This window comes from Henckelia pumila, unplaced genomic scaffold (assembly GCF_033568475.1).
Source record: "Henckelia pumila isolate YLH828 unplaced genomic scaffold, ASM3356847v2 CTG_601:::fragment_2:::debris, whole genome shotgun sequence".
Taxonomy (NCBI): Eukaryota; Viridiplantae; Streptophyta; class Magnoliopsida; order Lamiales; family Gesneriaceae; genus Henckelia; species Henckelia pumila.
The window spans coordinates 33,659-53,409 of NW_027331866.1; the positions used below are offsets into that span (position 1 = coordinate 33,659).

Below are 19,751 nucleotides of genomic sequence, written 5' to 3' on the forward strand. Positions count from 1 at the left end.
CTCAGGCAAAGGAGCCAAGGTCTCATAAGAAGTCCAAACACGTACTGAGAAAATACCACATTATCCGGGAGATCATGGAAAGAGGAGACATAAGTGTTGAGAGAGTGGCCTCTACAGACAATATCGTTGATCCGCTTACTAAGCCCTTGTCAGGACCATTGTTTGACAAACATCGCGAAGCAATGGGATTGCGTAGTGTGACTAGTTGGCTTTAGGGAAAGTGGGAGATTGAAAGAGTGGGTGCCCGATTAGCCAACTTGTGGCTAAGGGCTTTTGTGACTCTATGTATAAACAATCTTTTGTTTAATATAATTTACACTTTTATAATGGCATTGACTTTATCTTTCTTCATAATGTTATATTATGATATACTATTGTTGTTTTGATAAAGATCTTGAATATACTATAGTGTATGTAAGATGTGGTAGCACATGGGGATGACTATCATGAAACACATCTTATAGTCATTGTATATTCTAAACAGTTCCTAGTCAATTGAGCCGTCCGTAAATAAGGATAAGGATCGCTCGAGATTGAGACTAGCATTTGCGATGCCGAGTACCACGTTTCATTGGTATGGAACATAGAGATGTTCAAAGCATGCAAATGGATATTCATATGATGAATGATCGAACTACCCTATTCGGACTTTCCAAGTGGTTATCACTTATCGAGTGGATAAAGTCCACGGTTTTGGTTGTACACCATTAGTCCTTATTACTTGAAACATCATTGAGACTCTATATGCTAGTACTGTACTTTGACTCATTTACCGACTCAATTGGGGTCATCAGGTGTCGGGATTGGGTACAGTTACGACACATATAGGAGTCGATGCTTTGTTGTCAAGGATTCACCACATACTTGCGAGTGTGGATATCCTATGCGATCTGAGGAGATATTAGTGTGACGAATCTCTGGCCAGAGTACATGATGTGTTTTAGGTTACTTGGTGTTCCTAGTAACACATGCGATGTCACTAATAGATCTCCAAGATGTTATGCATAGTTATCGAATCTCGAACGACTCTCGATGCACCAATGGTTGTTGATTCGATCGGGATATTTGGTTGAAGGGACCGTACTGTACGCTAACCAAAATCTACTGGTTCTTCCAGGCACTATCAGTAATACCTAGGGAATCATGGGGCGATGTTGTTAGGCGCTCTTACCATGATTCGATGGGTAAGTCGGAAATTGTTGTTCCGAGTCACAAGGAGTTGTGAGCCCACGGCTAGCTGTATTCCTGAACCATTGAGGGTTACACAAGTAATGGATTACTAAAACCCCGTAGAGATAGTTAAATTTAAAGAGTTAAATTTAATGAAAGAGAAGTTGGACTTCTTAACTAAAGGGAGTGGGATTTCCTAAAATGACATAGGGATGGACATTTTTTGAAATCACTGAATTCGGATTCAGAAAAATTATCTTGACTTTAAAAGATGCAGAAATGATTTCTGTGCACATTGGTAAAATCAGTTTATCAATCGGAGTCACGATGAATTTTATATTAATTTCTAGAACAACGGGCTTGGCTTGTTGGGCTTAAGTTATGGATTGTGGGCCCTAAAGAGTTAGAGTCCTAATGCAATTATAACTTAATCTAGTCTAGAAATTATCTATAAATATATGTACTGTGTTCGAAAATTACACAAGCTTTCAGTCTAGAAATTTTCGAAAATCAGTCTATATTATTCAAGAGGTTTTTCGAAAATTCCTCTGTCCCTTTTTGGAGAAAATTCGACTTGTGATTTTTGTGAAAAATTAAAAATCGAATTAACAGATCATATCTGTTTATTCTCTACGTAAAACTTCTGATTGAATTCTTGTGCAGTCAATCAGAGGGTTTCTGTTTTTCATTCGTGGACCTAATTCCGGAGTTAGATCGTGACTGTCATCGATTCCCGGGATTTACAAGAAGAGCAGATTAAATTCTGTTGGAGTTCACGATCATGCCTTTGCTTGACGAGGTAAAAATTTAACTGTTTTTTTATTTTTACTTGAACAAATTTAATTGTAAAAGTTTTGATACCCATATATGGAATCGTTCCATATAATAAAATAAAATTTTAAACTTCCGCTGCACCGAGTATCAATTCTTAATTGATCTGAACACGTTTTCCAACACAGAGTTCAAGAGCCGACTTGATTTTGATCAGGGTCTATTTTGCAAATTTTAGAATTTTCAGGGACTAAAATGCAAATTTGGGATTTGTTAGATATTTAAGCTTGAGTTGACTTATCTTTTCACTTCATCCTCTTCCCCTTCACGCCTCCCTCCATTAGAGACGCCTTCAAGGTTTCTTCAAGCTTCCAGATTTCAGTCTGAGCTCGATCCGTTCGTTGGAATTTAATTCTGAAGGCAGATTAGCGATCACGGCAGCGAGAGCTCCGTTATATCGTAAGTATTTCTCCGATCAGATCCGTTCTATTTTTAGGATGTTGTTAGAATCGATTGAGTTGCGAGTATGTTGTTCTTGGCAGAGTTCTGATCGTTTATTCTCTGTCGGTTTTGAAATAGAGCGTCATTCGGATTTGTTATGATTTTTGGAAGCCATTTCGAAAATGAGGATTTTTAGATTTGTTGGGTTTGAGCTTTTGTTGTTGTTTGGGCATTGTTGTGAGTTGATATCGTTGTTATGATGCTGTCTGCGATTCCGGTTTAATTAGAATATAGCTGTTATGCCGCCGGTTTGAAATTGGGATTTTGAACCGTTTTGAGTCGATGATATTTGGCTATTGAGTTTGATCGTCATTGTTGATCTTCTCTTACCTCCGTACAGATTCGTTCGAAGGCCGTTGAATTGTGGGATTTCAGGAGTTGAATCGCTTTGAAGATTATAGCTAGTATAGTATCGATTTCTTTATTTGATTGAGAAAGTTTGATGGAATCTTGATTAAGGAATCATTGTTGTTTCCAGGTTTGGAGCATCGACGTTTGAGAAAAGGTATAAGATGACTTAGACTGGAATGGAACAAGTGACTCGAATCCGACTTGATTCGAGTGTTTCGAAGAATCACATACTTGCATGTTATTTGCTTTTACTCGAATTTAGTTGATTGAGTTATGTTTGCATTGAATTCATTTTGAGCTAAGAATCCTTGATTTCGGCGGGCAGGACGGTCCTTTTATGTTAGACGTTTTGGGGGCTATATTGTGAGTGGCCTGGGTGTAGCCATTTCACCTAGTGCTAGCATACTTCTTATAGTCGCACCAAAGTCTAGAGGATGGAGATACGTGACACCACCTCGATCGAGAGAGTCGGTGAGTTGTTTACGTGATCTCATCATCGGGATCCCAAAAGCAAAACCAGCAATGTTGTGATTATCCGGACTTGATAATCCAAGAGTTTTAAAGACATGAATTTCATTTTGATTTGTCTTGAAATTGCATGGTTGATATTTGAATATCTGGAAGTTGATGTATTTCGATTTGAAATGCTTATTTGATATTGCATACTAGTCTCTTTTACTGGAAATATTATTCTCACCGGATTATCCGGTTGTTGTCTTGTCTTTATATGTGTACTTGGCAACAGGTGGGGCAGGACCGAGTTAGAGATCGCATGGCTAGGTGGATGAGTTGATAGAGTGAGGCCTTGTTGTTATAGAAATCGAATTTGTATTTGAACTTGTATCGTATGGTATTTTGGATTGTGGAACTTAGAATTGATGCATGTTCTACACTTTATGTATTTGAATACCTTGTTGCTGGAATTTTGTACCAATGCATGATTTTGTTGTTAGAGCGATGATTGTTTCACTCCCCCGAGCTTTGGTTGTACGTTGGAATTGTTGGCAGCAGGAGCAGCAGGAGCAGCGCGTCGCGCAGCCCGTTTCTTCCCGGGCAGGGCGCCATGCGCGGCCGCGCATGCCTTTTTTTTAAAAAAAATAAAAATTGTTCAAGGCTTTTAATGCTTGCTAGTTAGTTTACGCTTTGATTAGATGTTTAGAACCGAGGTCTCACAAAACTTATGTGATTAAAAGATCAATCAAGTGCTAAGTGTTGTGTTGCAAACATTGTTGTATTTGTGTGATCAGTTAAGGTGCCGCAAATCTCGTTGCAAAAAGGAGCAGTCGTGAACTATGTCCTTTAAGTATTAGTTCTGGGACACAAACACTATCAGTCTAGCAAGCTCACCCCTCCTAAATCGATCCTATCAATGTCTCATTCAGTATACAAAGCTTACATTACTTTTCCACAAGTTCACTTAAAAAACTTCAATAAATGTCCTTTATTTTTTAGGAAAAACTGCAATTTTGTCATGTAGTTTTGTCACTTTGCGATTTTGTCCCTCTATGTTGTCAAATATCACATTTATTTCTAGAACCTTTTATTTTTCTTATAATTTTAGTCGATTTAATTGGGAGTGCTGAGGTGGCACAATAAACATTAGCATGACATCATCATTGTATTGGTTCCATGTCAGCTTCCAGTCGAAAAAAAGACTAAAATTTTAACAACAAAAAAAAAAGATAGCGGACTACACCAGATATTTGATAACATAGAATACCAAAATTTAAAAAAAAACAAACAAACATAAGATCAAAAAATAATATTTTCTTTTTTTTATAGTCCCTATACAATAAAACTGAGCATTGAGAAGATGAATTTTAAGTACTCTTTTGTAATTTTTTCTAATTTTTATTTACATGATATAATTTAATTAATTTTATTTAATTTCAATTTTATTCATAAAAAAAGAAATTAACGAGACATTTAAATAATAGATGAAATATTATTGTCTAGAATTTAATGTATGAGATAATTTTTATAATAAATATGAATTATAGAGACAATTTGTTAGAATTATTTGAGATTATATACTTATGATTATTTCATCTTAAAAAACACATATAAATTATTTAGTGTATTATCTTTTATAAATATGTGTTTTAGTATACTTATGTATTCAATTAATATAATGTTCAATGGAAATTAATATTTGTCAATTTAATTTACAAAAAAATATTTTTTATACAAATTTAACTATATAGAATATATAATTCTAAAACACAAATAGAGAAAGATAAAAAAAATCCATAAAATGTTATAAATTTATCACAAACATAAATGATATTGAATTCAACAACATTTTAGTGGTTTTATTTTAACATTTGCATTAACATATTCATAATTAATCATGTTTTCATCCGATAGTCACCCACGTGCAGCGCACGTGCACCTTCCTAGTATATATATATATATATATATATATATATATATATATATATCATGTGTTTCATACGTATGTTTAATTTTTATTTTAAATATTTTTAAAAATAAATAAAATATACAAAATGAATGAGATAAAATATGAAACACATTCTTTAAAAAAAAATATGAACCACATATATATAACCATTACTTAAAAACATGTAGTGGTGGAGAAAGTGGATCTATATGTAGTTGTGGAGAAAGTGAATCTAATTTTTATTATTAGAGAAGAGTAATTAATTCCTAACACATAAAATATCAAAACAGTTAATCTAAGGGATATTGCTATTATAATATAGAAAAAATAGAAAGATCTTTGGTGGTTATTATTATTTTCATAAAAACCATATTGTCAAGTTTGATTGTCATGGGGTATCATAAAAGTCGGGTTCATTTCAACCTACCTTTACAGGCATTACCCGCATAATAAATCTAAGGGTCCTCATTTATCAATATATGCATTATTCCATGATAGATCTAAGGGTTTTTATTTATCAATACATGCGGGGTTCACTAAAAAATAATTAACCCCACATTTATTGTTAAATGTATATCGTTAGATCAAGTGAACCCACATCTTGTTTAATTCAAAAAATATTAAGAAAATGGCATCTAATTTTAGGGGGATTTATGCCCTAAAATCATCATATATGGGACGAATTCGCAATAATCAAATTTCCCTGCACCGATGAAGCTCTGTGCTCCAACTCCATAGGTATCAATCTATCTATCTATCTCACCTTTCATTGGTTGTGATTCGATGATGACCGATAACCTGTTAAGGGTTTCTTTTCGGGATTGAAATGTGGATTTCTAAGCTATTAATTAATTGTTTGTGTTGTTTCAGAGTTACGTTCCAGTTCTTCAGCTTTTGGTGCTTGTAATTAGCTTCATTTCTTTTTTCATTCACTGGTCTGCTATGGCAAGTTAACGTTAAGGAAATACATGTGGTTATCTGGATTTTGGATGCATTTTTTTTTTGTTTCTAATTTTGCTGCAGTTCTCTTTTCCCAAGTAATTTTGAGATCTTGATATTGTTATGTCTTGGAATTATTTTATGACTCAATGACAAGTGATGATATTGTATTACTTTGCTGTTTTTATTTGTTCTCTGCTTGGGTAATTTTCATTCTCCTGTGCTCTGATTGAAGCTAGAATGTAGGAACTGTTTTTCCCCCCTTCTTCCCCATTTTTTGGAATTATGAGGATGAGTTTGTTTATGTTCTGTTTAGTGAGATGATACAAGGGGGACGGAGGTAGAGAGAATCCAAACGACAATGGAGTGCAACAGAGATGAGGCTGTGAGAGCAAAAGAAATCGCTGAGAGGAAGTTTGCAGCAAAGGACATTAAGGGGGCAAGTAAATTTGCTCTGAAGGCTAGGAGTTTATACCCTGAATTAGACGGCATTTCCCAAATGTTGATGACTCTTGAGATCTATCTTTGTGCTGAAGAGAAGAAAATCCAAGAAGAATGTGACTGGTATGGTGTGCTCGGTGTGAATCCTTTCGCTGATGATGAGACCATAAGAAAACAGTATAGGAAACTTGCTCTCCTCCTTCATCCTGACAAAAACAGATTCAGTGGGGCTGAAGGGGCGTTTCAACTTGTCTCGCAAGCCTGGAATTTACTTTCAGATAAGTCCAAGAGAATGGCATACGATAGGAGGTATGGTGTGGCATTCCAGCAAAGAAATCAGAATATAAAGGTAGGTCCTTCAACGCCAATGCAAAATGGGTTCTACAAATTTGCAAAAACTGTAGCTTCGCTGCCAAGGGGTCCAAATTGCAATTCTAATAAGATGAACCGGATTCCTAAGGATAATTCTGGTAACAGGAATGGGGTTCCAAAGGATAGTTTTCATGGCAAGGATGGGGTTACAAAGGGTAATAATACTATCAAGAGGGACCTCTCTTCTGGTCCTCCCCCTTCTCTCAAGGAGCGTCAAACGTTTTGGACGGTCTGTGATCGATGTAGGATGCAATATGAATATCTCAGAGTGTATCTCAATCACCATCTTCTTTGCCCCAATTGCCACGAGGCCTACTTTGCTATTGAAATCGAGCCTCCATCTAGCCGAGGGTCCAAGAGATCGTCCTCTCAGTCTGCCAACTCTAAGCTATGGAAAAATGCAAGCTATCAGGGAAGTAATGCCCTGCGAAAAAACTCAGTCACTACTCATACAGGAACTCCAGGCTTCAGTCACAATAACGAGTCAAATCATAGTAACTTACAGTGGGCTCCTTTCTCTGAGTCAACAGGCTCTACTACTGCTTTTCAAGCAGCAAATATGGTTAAGCAGGCTTATGAGAAAGTTAAGAAGGAAAGGCAGAAAGCACAGGCTGCCACTAGAAGAGGGGAGACATTGCGAGGAAAGAATCCTGCTTCCAAAAGACCAGTGTCTGCTGAAATCTCTGGCCGTTCTGATGCTGTGAAGAGGAGAAAAGGTGTTGACAGCTTTGGTAATAGCATGAAGACTACAAAACACGGGATCTGTGAAACTGGAACCATTCAGGTCACAGATTTCTCTGTTGTCAAACAGGGGACCTTGAAGCAACATACAAGCAACCATTTGCTGATGGAGAAGGGTCGTAAGGAAATACTTAAGAAATTAAATGAACACATGCCAGATAACATGATGAATCCAGTAGCTGAGGAGGTTCATGAAAATACCAAAGAGATTGGCACTGCAAACACTAACAATGGTAGTTGTATGCGTGTTGCTAAGTTATGTAAGTCAGTCGAAACTAACAGTCGAGTCCCTTTGAATAAACTACGTTATGGTACTTCAGGTCCTTCTGGGGAGCAGGTCGATCAAATGTTGGTAACTGTTCCTGACCCCGATTTTCATGATTTTGACAAAGACAGAACAGTGCAATGTTTCGGAAACAACCAAGTATGGGCCATGTATGATGATGATGATGGAATGCCGAGACACTATACCATGATTCACAGTGTGATATCTCTAAATCCATTCAAGATGAGGCTGAGTTGGCTAAATTCTATGACTAATGATGGACTAGGGCATGTAAATTGGTTTATTAATGGCTTTTCTAGAACATGCGGGGAATTTAGAACTGGCAGACTTGACATCTGCACCTCTTTAGACTGTTTCTCACACAAAGTACGATTTGTAAAATGCACTCCAGAGACCATTCAAATATTTCCTCAAAGAGGTGACGTTTGGGCTTTGTACAGGAATTGGTCCTCTGATTGGAACGAGCTCACTGAATATGAAGTAATACACAAATACGACATGGTAGAAGTACTTGAAGACTATGTAGACGAATATGGTGTTATTGTTGTTCCCTTAGTTAAAATCTCTGGGTTTAAAGCCGTTTTCCATCAACATTTTAACCCAGATAAAATACATAGAATTCCAATGGAAGAAATGTCTCGGTTTTCTCATCAAGTGCCGTCCACTTTGCTCACAGGTAAAGAAGGAGCAAAGATTCTTAAGGATTGTCGTGAGCTAGATCCTGCATCTATTCCATTAGAAATTCTTCAAGCATTGTCAGAAATCGAAGTGATCAACTTTCTGGAGACTGACAAGGACGGTGAGTCTGTGAAGGAAGTTGATTGTGATGGGAATCCTGGCACCAACAATGTGGTTGGAGGAGTTTCTCAAATTAAGGGAACTGAACTCTCGGAGAATGAAGGGTGAACTAAATGATAATGAAAATGGATGCATGGATAACTCTATGTATGTAATCAGATCACAACGGATGCATTGAGAATACCCTGTTAACCAACATATGGACATGGTTTAGGATATTAAATCTATGTAGAGAAATGGTTGAAATGGTATTCTTGAACTTCAAACGTTGTTGAAGTAGTGCATTTGCCATTTTTCTTGGAATTGTTCGAAGTTGCCTCGAGATTAATGTAGGAAATCACGGGGATACTTGTATGCAGGCGATGCACACTTTTTATGGTAAGAGCTAGAGGCATGTGTATGAAAGGCTGGATTTTCCCTTCATGGATCATCGCTCTCCGGGGCACTACAAGGTACCCTCTTGCACAATAGTTGAGCAGATGAATCTATCCAAAACCAACTCACAAGGACACAACTTCAAATATGAGCATCTATGTTTTTCACCTGTCAACAGGTCTGTAGTTATTTAATTTCTGCTGCCCAGGTTATGGTTAGTTTGTGTAATCTCCTTGAGCACTGAACTGTGTAAAATCTCAGTTTGAGTGTCGTCTCTATGTCTGATTTGAACTTCTTGTTTAGTTTTATTTTGTTTTATTTGTTCTTTTTCGCATCATACAGGAGATCGAAATTTTATGAGTACTATCCATATTTGTCCCTCTTCTGGCTATTAAAAGCTACGGGGCCGAGCTTGGTGCGTGGTTTGGGCAGGAAAATGATCAGTCAGGGGTTTCACCGCATGTTTTTAGTGAAATTGATACATCATAAATATTACATTATCGTACACAAAACTAATGAAATAATTTGGAACACTATGAACAATTGCAGAAATGGCCAATGTATGTTTAGGATCACCTTTTTTGTAAACACTGTCTATAAGAATCCTTTCAAGCAACATAGAGAGACTACAGTGGTGTGCAGTGCCATAAAAAAATTCGGAGCTGTCTCAAAACCTTCTTCTCACTAAATGCTCAAATGAAATTCATGAATTATTGATACTTGTAAGTTCGAGTCCACTTCCTTGTTTCGTGCCGATTTCTTTATGCCCACGTGTGTGTACTACTTACGCGAAATTGGAAGCTAAAGTTATTCTTGGAACTCCATCGATCCATTTGTTTAATTTGTAAAAATTGTTCGTGTTTGTATTCTTCACCCAACAAGAAACAATTAATATAATTTTTCATCTTGAAAGTGTGAGTAGGGATTTTAATGCTATAAATAAATTTAAATAATGATAATTAATTACGCCCTAGTGGGCTGTGGGCCTACCTACATAATAAACTTTCCAAAATTCATCGCTCGCCCAAACTTGTGTGCAGAATGTGGCTTGATGAGTGTTGGGGGATCTTTGAGGTCTGCTACAAGTGAACTCCACACCCGGCCTGGCAACAACGCTCTCCTACTCTTTTTAGGGTCGTTTGGAGTGATAGATAAGATAAATAATATTAAGATAAGTAATATATTGTAATAAAAAATAAATAAAAAAAGATAGTTAATATAAGATTTGATTTGATTGATATATTATGGTTTGTTTGATTTGATTGGTTATATTTTATATAAAAATAGTAAATTACCATTTTATCCTTTTAATAATTAATATTATTTATAAAGGGTAATATAGTAATTTAAATTTAATGATTTGATTGATGTAGTATAAATAATTTATGATTTGATTGATGTGATATAATAATTGAAAGATGGATAAATAATATAACAAAAAGAACGTGAGACTAGATAATATTATTAATACATAGATTAATAATCCGCAACTTCAAACGGACCCTTAGTATTTAATCAGGTGACTGAGTTTTAAAAGTCAGTTGACTCTGATAGATCTCATACTATACGATGACACAAAAATATATTTTATATATTGTATTGCTTCAAATATATACATAAAAACTATGTATTCTATTATAATGTAATACAAAGAGACTTCACTTCTTTTCTTTACTATATATTGATATTTATATAAAGAAATAAAAGTTTTTGTTTATCATCTTATTCAATATGATATCACATTGACAAGTGATTTAGAGACCAACATTGTACTTTTTTTTAATTAAATCTTGCAATTGAGAATTCCTAAAAGAATTATTGTTTGAGAACTTCCATTATAGTTTTATTGTGGATTATATCCAACAAATGATAGCTTTTAAAATCTTTCTATTTTTGTTTACATTTTATTAGACAACCGACAGCTAATTTTAGAAAATGCAAATTCTCATTTAATTTTAAAGACGCGATTTCAATTGAACTAGTTTCGTTTATTAAAAGAATACTAAATTATTTAAGTAAAACATGCATGTATGCACACATATTAGTTTACCAATGCATTTCAAAATTCTAAGTTATATAATTTAATCCGTATTAGATAGAATAAAAAAAAATTGTTAGATGTAATCAATAATTAATTACACTAATGTATTTTTTGGGTATCAAAAAAATAGAAAAGAAACAAAAAAAAAGCCATATTGGAGATATTGATAACTATTTTAGCGCAACAACAAAATAAACGAACTAGATGGAGAAGATAACTTTAATATTATCGATGATGTTTATTGAAAATATGAATTAAAATAGTTAGTTGGCCTCTAAATGTTTAATAAAAAAAAATGGATCATACAAACACGCAACACATACATCTGAGTATTAGTTACAATTAAGACTCACACCCCTAAATCGACTAGATGGTAAGGCGGCATGGCCAAGCAACTTACCAAATTGTAATAATATAACTCTTGCAGTAATTTTAATAATTATGATATAATTTTTAATATAAATTAAATTAATTATAAAAAATATAGACTAATTTTTATTTATATATAATGAATATGTCCCTTAGATACCATGTGATATTGATATTACATTTTTGTTTTTTTGTTTTTTAATTTCAACATTTCAAATACAATTTAATCAATAGATAATTTTTACAATTATGATATTACTCTTATTTAAATATAAATCAAATTAATTACAATAATTTTATACAAACACGCACAACGCAACGTCAATACTAATATAATAATTATACATATGCGTGACAAAAATAAAATGGTAAGAAAGAAAAGGAAAAGGAGGCGAGAAGGGGGCACGGTTCCACTTGCCAATTCCTAAAAAGAAAAATGCCCGGTCCTCTACCATTATTTTCCTTCCACCGTCCACGTGTCCAATCCTTCAACTTCCAACCCTCACCGTCGATATTGTTGGAAAATAATTCTCCTTATTTTTACTTTTTAATTTAATTTTAATACTCAATATTAGAGTAGATTTTGCATTACGATTACGATTACGGACTAACACAAAGAATTGTAATTCTGGAAAAATTCAAAAAAATATACGGTGATATGAATTTTTTATTTGAAAAAATATTATTTTTTATACCTAAAAAATTACTATTTACTCTAAATATAAACATGATTACTCTTCTTACATAAGGGGTTGACCCCGAAGGGACTTCATTTCACATGAGTCAGAGGTCCATTGGACCATGCGTAAATCGAGAGATGTGCACGAGCGGCAGGGACCTGAAGGAGGAAGCACATGACCCAATTTCCAAAGCATACCCCACAATATTTCAGCAGGAAATATGCTTCACACGAGGATCGAACCCGCAACGCTGTGAATTTCTTCCCACGTCATCTCAGGCCTTACCAACTCACCTATACCCTTGTGGGCATGATTACTCTTCTTACCGATAAAATTCCTCGTGGTCTCACAATAAATCTGCAAAAAATACACACACACACAAATGTGGGATAAAAATAAAATTCCTTTACCCTTGTTCCATTCTTTGCTCTCCCCTCGGCTTCTTCACACAATAATATATATATATATCTTTTCTCTCACTGTGTGTTATGATGGTAATAACGAACGGGTGATTCCATTTTCTTTATCGGGTAATTGTCCTTTTTCCCTTTTTCCCCCTGTTTGCTTGTTTTTTAACTATGTTCATCTGATTGACTGACTCTCTGTTGCTGTGATGATTGCCCACCTAACAGCGCAAACCCCTCATTCATTCTTTTCCAGTCGGGGGAACTAATGACGCGTTTACGGTAAATATCATGGGGTTTCTGTGATTTCTACTTCCCATTTTTGGAAGAACAGCTGAGAGATACTTTATTATTATTGATAAACGGGAAAAAATTTCAGCTTGGGAATTGGGGAAAAAGATGATCTTTCTCCATACTTCTGCTGATTTTGCGTTTTTTTATTTATTTTATATACAATAAACGGAACCTTTTTGTATGGTGTTTGATGCGTTCCCACGTCCTTGCAAAGCGATTTCGTCAAGTGGTGTTTTGTTCTGATTTTCCTTCGGGAAAGGCATTCTGTGTGGAGCTGAAAAGCTTTTCCTTCTACTTTCGGTTACTGATGACACTAACAAACCCTAGATGGGGGACCATAAACTACCTCTTTTGCTACCATTATTTTAACTGTGCTTAATTAGTCAATGTATTAAAATAAGTTAATTATATTGCAATGTTTATATTATCTTCTGTGCTAGTGTAGGAATATATATTTATATATATGTGTGTATGTGTAGGACTTTGTACTTCACTTGAGTAGCAATCCATGAATTTTTTTTGGGGAAAATAATAGAAGAACCTTGTTTTGTGTTTGGTGAGGTGGGGGAAGTCACTGACGGCGACTCCCTTAGTTTTTTTTTTATCCTTGGGGGTTTTTTAATTACTGATGGCTTTGTTTGATGAATTATAAAGTTGTTTTCCAATGTTATGCGTATATTATTAGCTTCATTCAAAACATGGAGTCCCCTTTTCTTTAAATTTCTTGGGTTCCTCTGTGAGGGGTCTTAAATCTTAATCGATCTCATTCATGTATTTGGCCTTCTCCACCTTTAAATTTCTCATAAAAGTCAAAGAAGTTACTTCGCTGTATTTAAAAGCTAGTTTATCTATATTCACCACTATAGTTGGATACTTTTCTGTTTATAATTTGTTGTTATAGACTTAATTGGCGGTATCATTCTTGAAATTTTAGGGAGACAAGAATTAAAGTTCTTTTGAACTGTGGAATTTGGGGGGTTAGTGTTCCTTACCTGTGGTGACTGGTGATGTTTAAGAATCATTTTGTCTGAAAACCGTGATTTTGGGAGTGAAATGTATTGATATTTCACTTTGCTATTTCTTCATGAAACAGTGAGTTGTAAGCTCTCCATGGGATGCTTGATTGGCAAATCGTGTAGGTAAAGTTTCTCGTTGATTTCTTGAAACCTTTTATTGTCGTCTCTGTTTTTTGTTTTTTTGTTTAAGATTGTTTTGTGAATGCTTGTTCTAAGTTTAAATTCACATATGCAGAAAGAATTCATACATAGATCTCCATGCTCGAAGATTAAGTGAGTAAGGTTGTTGAATGAGCTATTTTTCTGACATGGAGTGGAATTCCAAGTGGGATTGGGAGAACTTCGGTGGTTTCAGTTGGAAAGCGAATGAAAGTCCCAAGAAGTTGCATTTGGCTGACTGGATGGTTGTTGATGATGGAGAAATCAATGGTGGATCCTTCAATCTATCAGGTGGTGGTGGTGGGAGTGGTGCCTCTGGCTCTGACGGTGGGCACGGCTCTTCAGCGAAGAGCTCGATTTCAGCTTCTGTGGATTCCTTTACACAGGATGGGATACAAACTCCTAACTTCAGGTTCATGTCCTCTGGAAGTTTTGGCAAGAAAATGGATATGAATGGAACTGAGATTTCTAGAACTTCTCCATCTTTGAATGCTTTAGTGGAACCGCTAATCGGTCTGAAACTTGGAAAGAGGACTTATTTCGAGAATAGTGGGAACGGGGGGAATATTAAGACAACATCACTTTCTGTGATGCCTGCTTCGTCCAGCAGTACACCTAAGAAAACAAAATCATCTTGTCAGAACACCCCTACACCACGGTGTCAAGTCGAGGACTGCAATCTTGATCTTTCAATGGCCAAGGAATATCACAGAAAGCACAGAGTTTGTGATAGCCATTCCAAATGTCCAAAGGTTATTGTTGGAGGTGTTGAACGTCGTTTTTGCCAGCAGTGTAGCAGGTAATACTCTGTGGATGGAAACCTTTTTTTTATTGGTTTTCTTAGTCTAATAATATATCTGGCACAGGATGGTTTTATTAGTCTAATAATATATCTGGCACAGGATATCTATGGGAGACTACGACTTAAAATATGGCATTCATAACTCCACCCTGAGTTCTATTTCTCGCAGCCTTTTTTTTTGGGCAAGTTTGGGAAAATTTTAGAAGATTTGAGGTTTCTTCTTTCTCTGTGAAGGTTTCATGGTTTGTCTGAATTTGACGAAAAGAAGCGCAGTTGTCGAAGAAGACTTTCTGATCATAATGCACGACGCCGCAAGCCGCAACAGGAAACTATCCAGTTTACCTCATCAAGGCTCTCATCGCAATTTTATGGTATTCCTGCTGTTGTTTATTTTAAATTATTTCTATCAACGGAGTATACCATATTTTTTTACCTCGTTTTCAACGTGGAACAGTAATGAACTTGTTGATGCCTGTAATATACTAATATTGCTTTGGTTCTTCTTCCAAATAATTATGTGCTTTGTTGATAGTTCTCTATCGTCTAAACAAAAAGCAGTTGATAATTTAAAATCATGGCAAGGGAACACAAGAAGAGGAAACCATGCAAATGGTTGAGTACTAGTCTCATGTATCGTAAAATTTATGCAAAGCCCATCTAATTTTCTCTTTTTAACCCGTACAGGAGGAAGGCAACAAATGAGTTTTCTGCCAAACAACGCCCCAATTCTTCATTCTCGAACTCCTGCAAATTCTACATGGGATAGCGCATGCAACTCCAAGTTCACTATTACAAAAGGATATTCTTTTAAGCCTAATGGATATGGAGGAACTGATGAGCAATTGCTTGTACCAGGTCCAAGTATCAAGTTGCATGGCAATACAGCCAGTTTTTTGGCATCCAAGTACTCGGCAACTGAGATCTTGAATCCAGGTTGGTTTCCTACTTTATATGCTTTCAGAAGTTTTTTTCCAGATCATGAGCCGTTTGTGGTTGAGGATCATATTGGTTAACTTTGTTTCTCCCCTAGTAATTAGTCCGGAGTAAACTATATTGAAATTGGTTTATCTCAATGTGGATATCTTATCATCAAGAATCATTTCTTGATTTTCTGTAATATTATTTTTTGAAAAATAATATCTTGCTTGAATTTACTTCTCTCTGTTCTGATGCCGTAACATGTGGACGAATTCAATCTGATAATTCGAAGCTCAATGGTGATTCAAGTTACTTGATCTTGTTTGATATACTTTTCAGGTTCCAAGGGAGCCCTTCGGTCTTCCCAAGTAGATGCAGCACCGGAATATAACCGTGCTCTCTCTCTTCTGTCAACTAATTCGTGGGGTTCTGAATCCATTTCAATGCATGCAAATGTGGCCAACATTACTCGTCCCATGGTACAGCATTCGATACCAGAAGGTGTTCCCCTCACTTCTTCGGAAATGTGGGTGTCTGGACAGCAGTCCACCGATTTCAGACCTCAATTATTTGCCACCACCAACACATTTCAGGAAAACCACCTTCTCAAAACGGCGTACGAGCCTGATTTTAATTCCAGTATCTTGAACTGATCAGTCCAAAACTAAGCTTCTGTTTAGGCATGTTATGTTTGATTCTTTTCTATTCTGAAGGATTTGATTGCTGGTGTTTGTTATGGTTATTGGTTTCTATAGCCTATAGCCTTCCGGCCTGTTAACTGAGTTTTGGTGGTTTGAGGGATTTTGTTTTGAAACCCAAGCAACTCGATGATGTAGTGCATTTCTATACGGGATAGCAAGGATAAACGATTGTGTCATGCTATTGGGTTGATGTTTTACGACCTGCATTTTTTTACTAATCGGCAGTACGGAAGGTCTATTCCACGTGAATTAATTATTTCACGACCTTGTTTAATTACTATTACTATTACTATTACTAATGGGTATTTATTTTTGTCGAACCAAAATACAATATGTTTGCTTACTGTTTTAATCATTTTCAGTGGAAACTCAACAAAACGGTTTATTGGTTTTTCACGCATAATTGGGAAATAGGAAGTATGGGTTGAACTTTTGCGCCGGCCGGATGGATGTATAGACTTACTTGATGAAAGTTCGTATTCAAGAGTTGAATTTCCATTCACGAGGGAGGGAGAAATTTGATTTACTTTATCTAATAAAGTTTTTTTTAAAAAAATAAAAAAAAAAATTAAAAGGGCAATAATAAACATAACATTTATTTAATACATAAAAATGTTGATATTTATTTTTTTATAAGCAAATAAATCAAGAGAGCTACATCCACAATCCATGAAAGAAAGACACCTTCAATCCAAGACAAAGGAGAAGTGTGTGAGAGTGCATAACGTGTTACGTGCCAAGCAATGAGCCATCAAATTGGCAATGAAATATATTAATTAAATTATCAGTAGTAAATAGAACTCGAATGTCTGATCATATTTATTGATTCAAATAAAAACAACCCAACAATACGTACGATGAAATAGAAACAAACATGAAAAGATGAACATATATAGAGAAATAGTAGTGCCAAATTAAGATAATATGAATTATGATCATGAGTAGTCTAATTGAGACGTCTGCATAGAGTGAGCCCATCTCCAATGGAAAGAAGAACTAATTCAATTCGAGAATCTTTTGCCAAGAAATCGTTGAATTCCATGATCGAATTTCTCCACTCCTTCAAAAAGCTCACAACTCGATCCTCATCGGTTTCTACTACTGATCCACCCCACAGGGTGTTGTCGTAGGCAATTATCCCTCCGATTTTGATCAATTTCAACAGTTGTTCGTGGTAGTTTATGTAGTTTGGTTTATCAGCATCAACAAATGCAAAATCAAATGCGCCTTCTTCACCCTGCACCACCAGTACCATATGATGCAACGTACGTTATACAAATATATATATTATGGACATATCAAATAATTACTTAATTGTATACTACATTTAATTATATATATATATATATATATTTGACATATATATGTATAATATATATACTTTGGCAAAAAGTTCCTTGAGAACTTGATTAGCATCAGACTGAATGAATTGAATTTTGTCCTCCACTTTGGCCTTTTGAATAGATGGCAATCCCGTCTCATATGCTTCCCGGTCTATGTCAATAGCCATTATCTAATATATATATATATATATATATATATAAATCAAAATTAGTTAAAAAATTAAGATTCCCCCATACATACATATATCGATCATTTGAGTATAGTCACTAGTACTCACTTTGCCATCATGAGGAAGTGCAAGAGCAGTGGCCAGAAGAGAGTAACCAGTAAAAACCCCAACTTCTATGGTTTTCTTGGCATTCATGATTTTCACTAGCATCGATATGAATAATCCTACGTCCGCAGACACACTCATCGCGCTCCTGCATGCACCATCATATCTCATATATATCTATATATAAATATATATATGATCGATGAATTGATGAAATAATACTAATAATCATATATACATACATGTAGCTGTACTTTTCAACGGTGGCCATCCTTATTGCCTCCAGTTGTTCATGTTCTCTCGGGTATGCAAATGTTCTCAAAATGTACTGCACCCAACATCCATATATATATATATTTCATCATGAAAAAGGAAATGATCATTCCATCATAATATATATGCATGCTTTCGAATTAAATTAATGATCTAGCAGCTTATAGATACTTAGATATTCTCAATATATATCAAAATCACCTTGGAAAGTGCATGGCTTTGTAGAATGGTGGGATGATCATACTTTTCTTTCATCTTCGAAAGTTTGAAAGTAGCTAAGTAACAGCTAGCCAAGGGGTACTATATATATATCGATCTTAATTTGAATATATGGAAATGCAAATTCTTGGTTATGCATACAAGTTTGGCCCAATTTATAGATCTAGACAGCTAGGTGACCAAATAAATTATAATGTTATTGCGTTTATATATTTTTATATTTAATTTAATAATTGCATGTGGGAATGAAGTATTTATATAAATTAGATGTTTAAAATATATAATCAATATGTAAGAGATCGAACTCCTCATTTGGATAATGGGATGTGATTAGAAGAAGAGGTATCCGATCGATCGAATTTAACGCGTTTAAATTAAATAAACTATCTATTTTTTTAATAATTTAATTAGTAATCCATTAATTAATTTATATATAAATAATATTGTATCAGTCAGTCAATGATAATATATATATATATATATATATATATATATATATATATATATAATTATAATTTATATATTGGGTGAGGGTAGTTTAGCAAACTATGAAGAATTGTTCACCAAAATTAATATGTATATATGCAACTTACACATGCTTAATTAATTCACGCACACACATATATATGTATATGTATATATATATATAGTGTTAATAATTAAGGGGATCGGAGTGGAAAATTGTAATCATCAGTGCGCAACTACCAAACTTCACGTTGGAGTTTGGTGAAGTATCATCATCCATGTAATAGTTTTTTCATGTGTGTATTTTGAATTATTAATATTGTATATACTAATTAATGCAAAATCAAATTTCGCTTCTTAATTATATTCAGCCTGCAACATCCATTCATAATTTCATTTTAACCAATATACGTACATGTCCAATCCAATACTCAATTCATGTCTTTTAAAATCACACGATATATCAAGTACGTACTCTTCACACATACTGTAAATTTTAATTAAAAATGTAAGATATGATCATTTTTCGAATTTGAATTGATTTATCATATTCTCCAAGTTATCTTTCATCAAATTCAAAATTCCCTCTTTTTTTATACATCAATTCATTTTATACTAAAAGTGCATGCATCAGCATGAATGGTGA

General features: G+C 34.8%; 3 protein-coding genes across 10 annotated transcripts; 2 read left to right on the top strand and 1 right to left on the bottom strand.

The window, feature by feature from the left end:
* The first annotated feature begins 5,870 nt into the window (after nt 1-5,870).
* LOC140873459 (uncharacterized) lies at nt 5,871-9,795 on the top strand. Of its 2 annotated transcripts, none has more exons than XR_012148041.1 (3): nt 5,871-5,932; nt 6,450-9,324; nt 9,489-9,795. XR_012148041.1 is itself a non-coding variant. In XM_073276577.1 (3 exons), exons 2-3 carry the CDS (start codon nt 6,495-6,497, stop codon nt 8,877-8,879), a joined length of 2,298 nt encoding a protein of 765 aa, XP_073132678.1. In that variant the 5' UTR covers nt 5,871-5,932; nt 6,450-6,494; the 3' UTR covers nt 8,880-9,471. The 2 variants fall into 2 exon arrangements, 1 of the variants encoding a protein (XP_073132678.1); XM_073276577.1 differs by lacking the exon at nt 9,489-9,795 and having other exon boundaries at nt 6,450-7,920; nt 8,008-9,471.
* Nucleotides 9,796-12,736: 2,941 nt separating this feature from the next.
* On the top strand, nt 12,737-16,706 carry LOC140873448 (squamosa promoter-binding-like protein 12). Of its 6 annotated transcripts, XM_073276562.1 has the most exons (7): nt 12,737-12,766; nt 12,869-12,922; nt 14,028-14,073; nt 14,186-14,908; nt 15,146-15,282; nt 15,596-15,844; nt 16,169-16,706. In XM_073276562.1, the coding sequence occupies exons 4-7, from the start codon at nt 14,241-14,243 to the stop codon at nt 16,480-16,482; spliced, it is 1,368 nt and encodes a 455-aa protein (XP_073132663.1). In that variant the 5' UTR covers nt 12,737-12,766; nt 12,869-12,922; nt 14,028-14,073; nt 14,186-14,240; the 3' UTR covers nt 16,483-16,706. The 6 variants fall into 6 exon arrangements, with proteins under 6 accessions (XP_073132663.1, XP_073132661.1, XP_073132660.1 ...); XM_073276560.1 differs by lacking the exon at nt 12,737-12,766 and having other exon boundaries at nt 12,821-12,922; XM_073276559.1 differs by lacking the exon at nt 12,737-12,766 and having other exon boundaries at nt 13,869-14,073.
* Nucleotides 16,707-17,283: 577 nt separating this feature from the next.
* LOC140873490 (flavonoid 3',5'-methyltransferase-like) lies at nt 17,284-18,748 on the bottom strand. 2 transcript variants are annotated; one of them, XM_073276629.1, is made up of 5 exons: nt 18,623-18,748; nt 18,391-18,476; nt 18,152-18,296; nt 17,912-18,043; nt 17,290-17,767 (listed from the first exon to the last, which is right to left on the bottom strand). In XM_073276629.1, exons 1-5 carry the CDS (start codon nt 18,674-18,676, stop codon nt 17,477-17,479), a joined length of 708 nt encoding a protein of 235 aa, XP_073132730.1. In that variant the 5' UTR covers nt 18,677-18,748; the 3' UTR covers nt 17,290-17,476. The 2 variants fall into 2 exon arrangements, with proteins under 2 accessions (XP_073132731.1, XP_073132730.1); XM_073276630.1 differs by lacking the exon at nt 17,912-18,043 and having other exon boundaries at nt 17,284-17,767.
* Between the last annotated feature and the right edge of the window lie 1,003 nt (nt 18,749-19,751).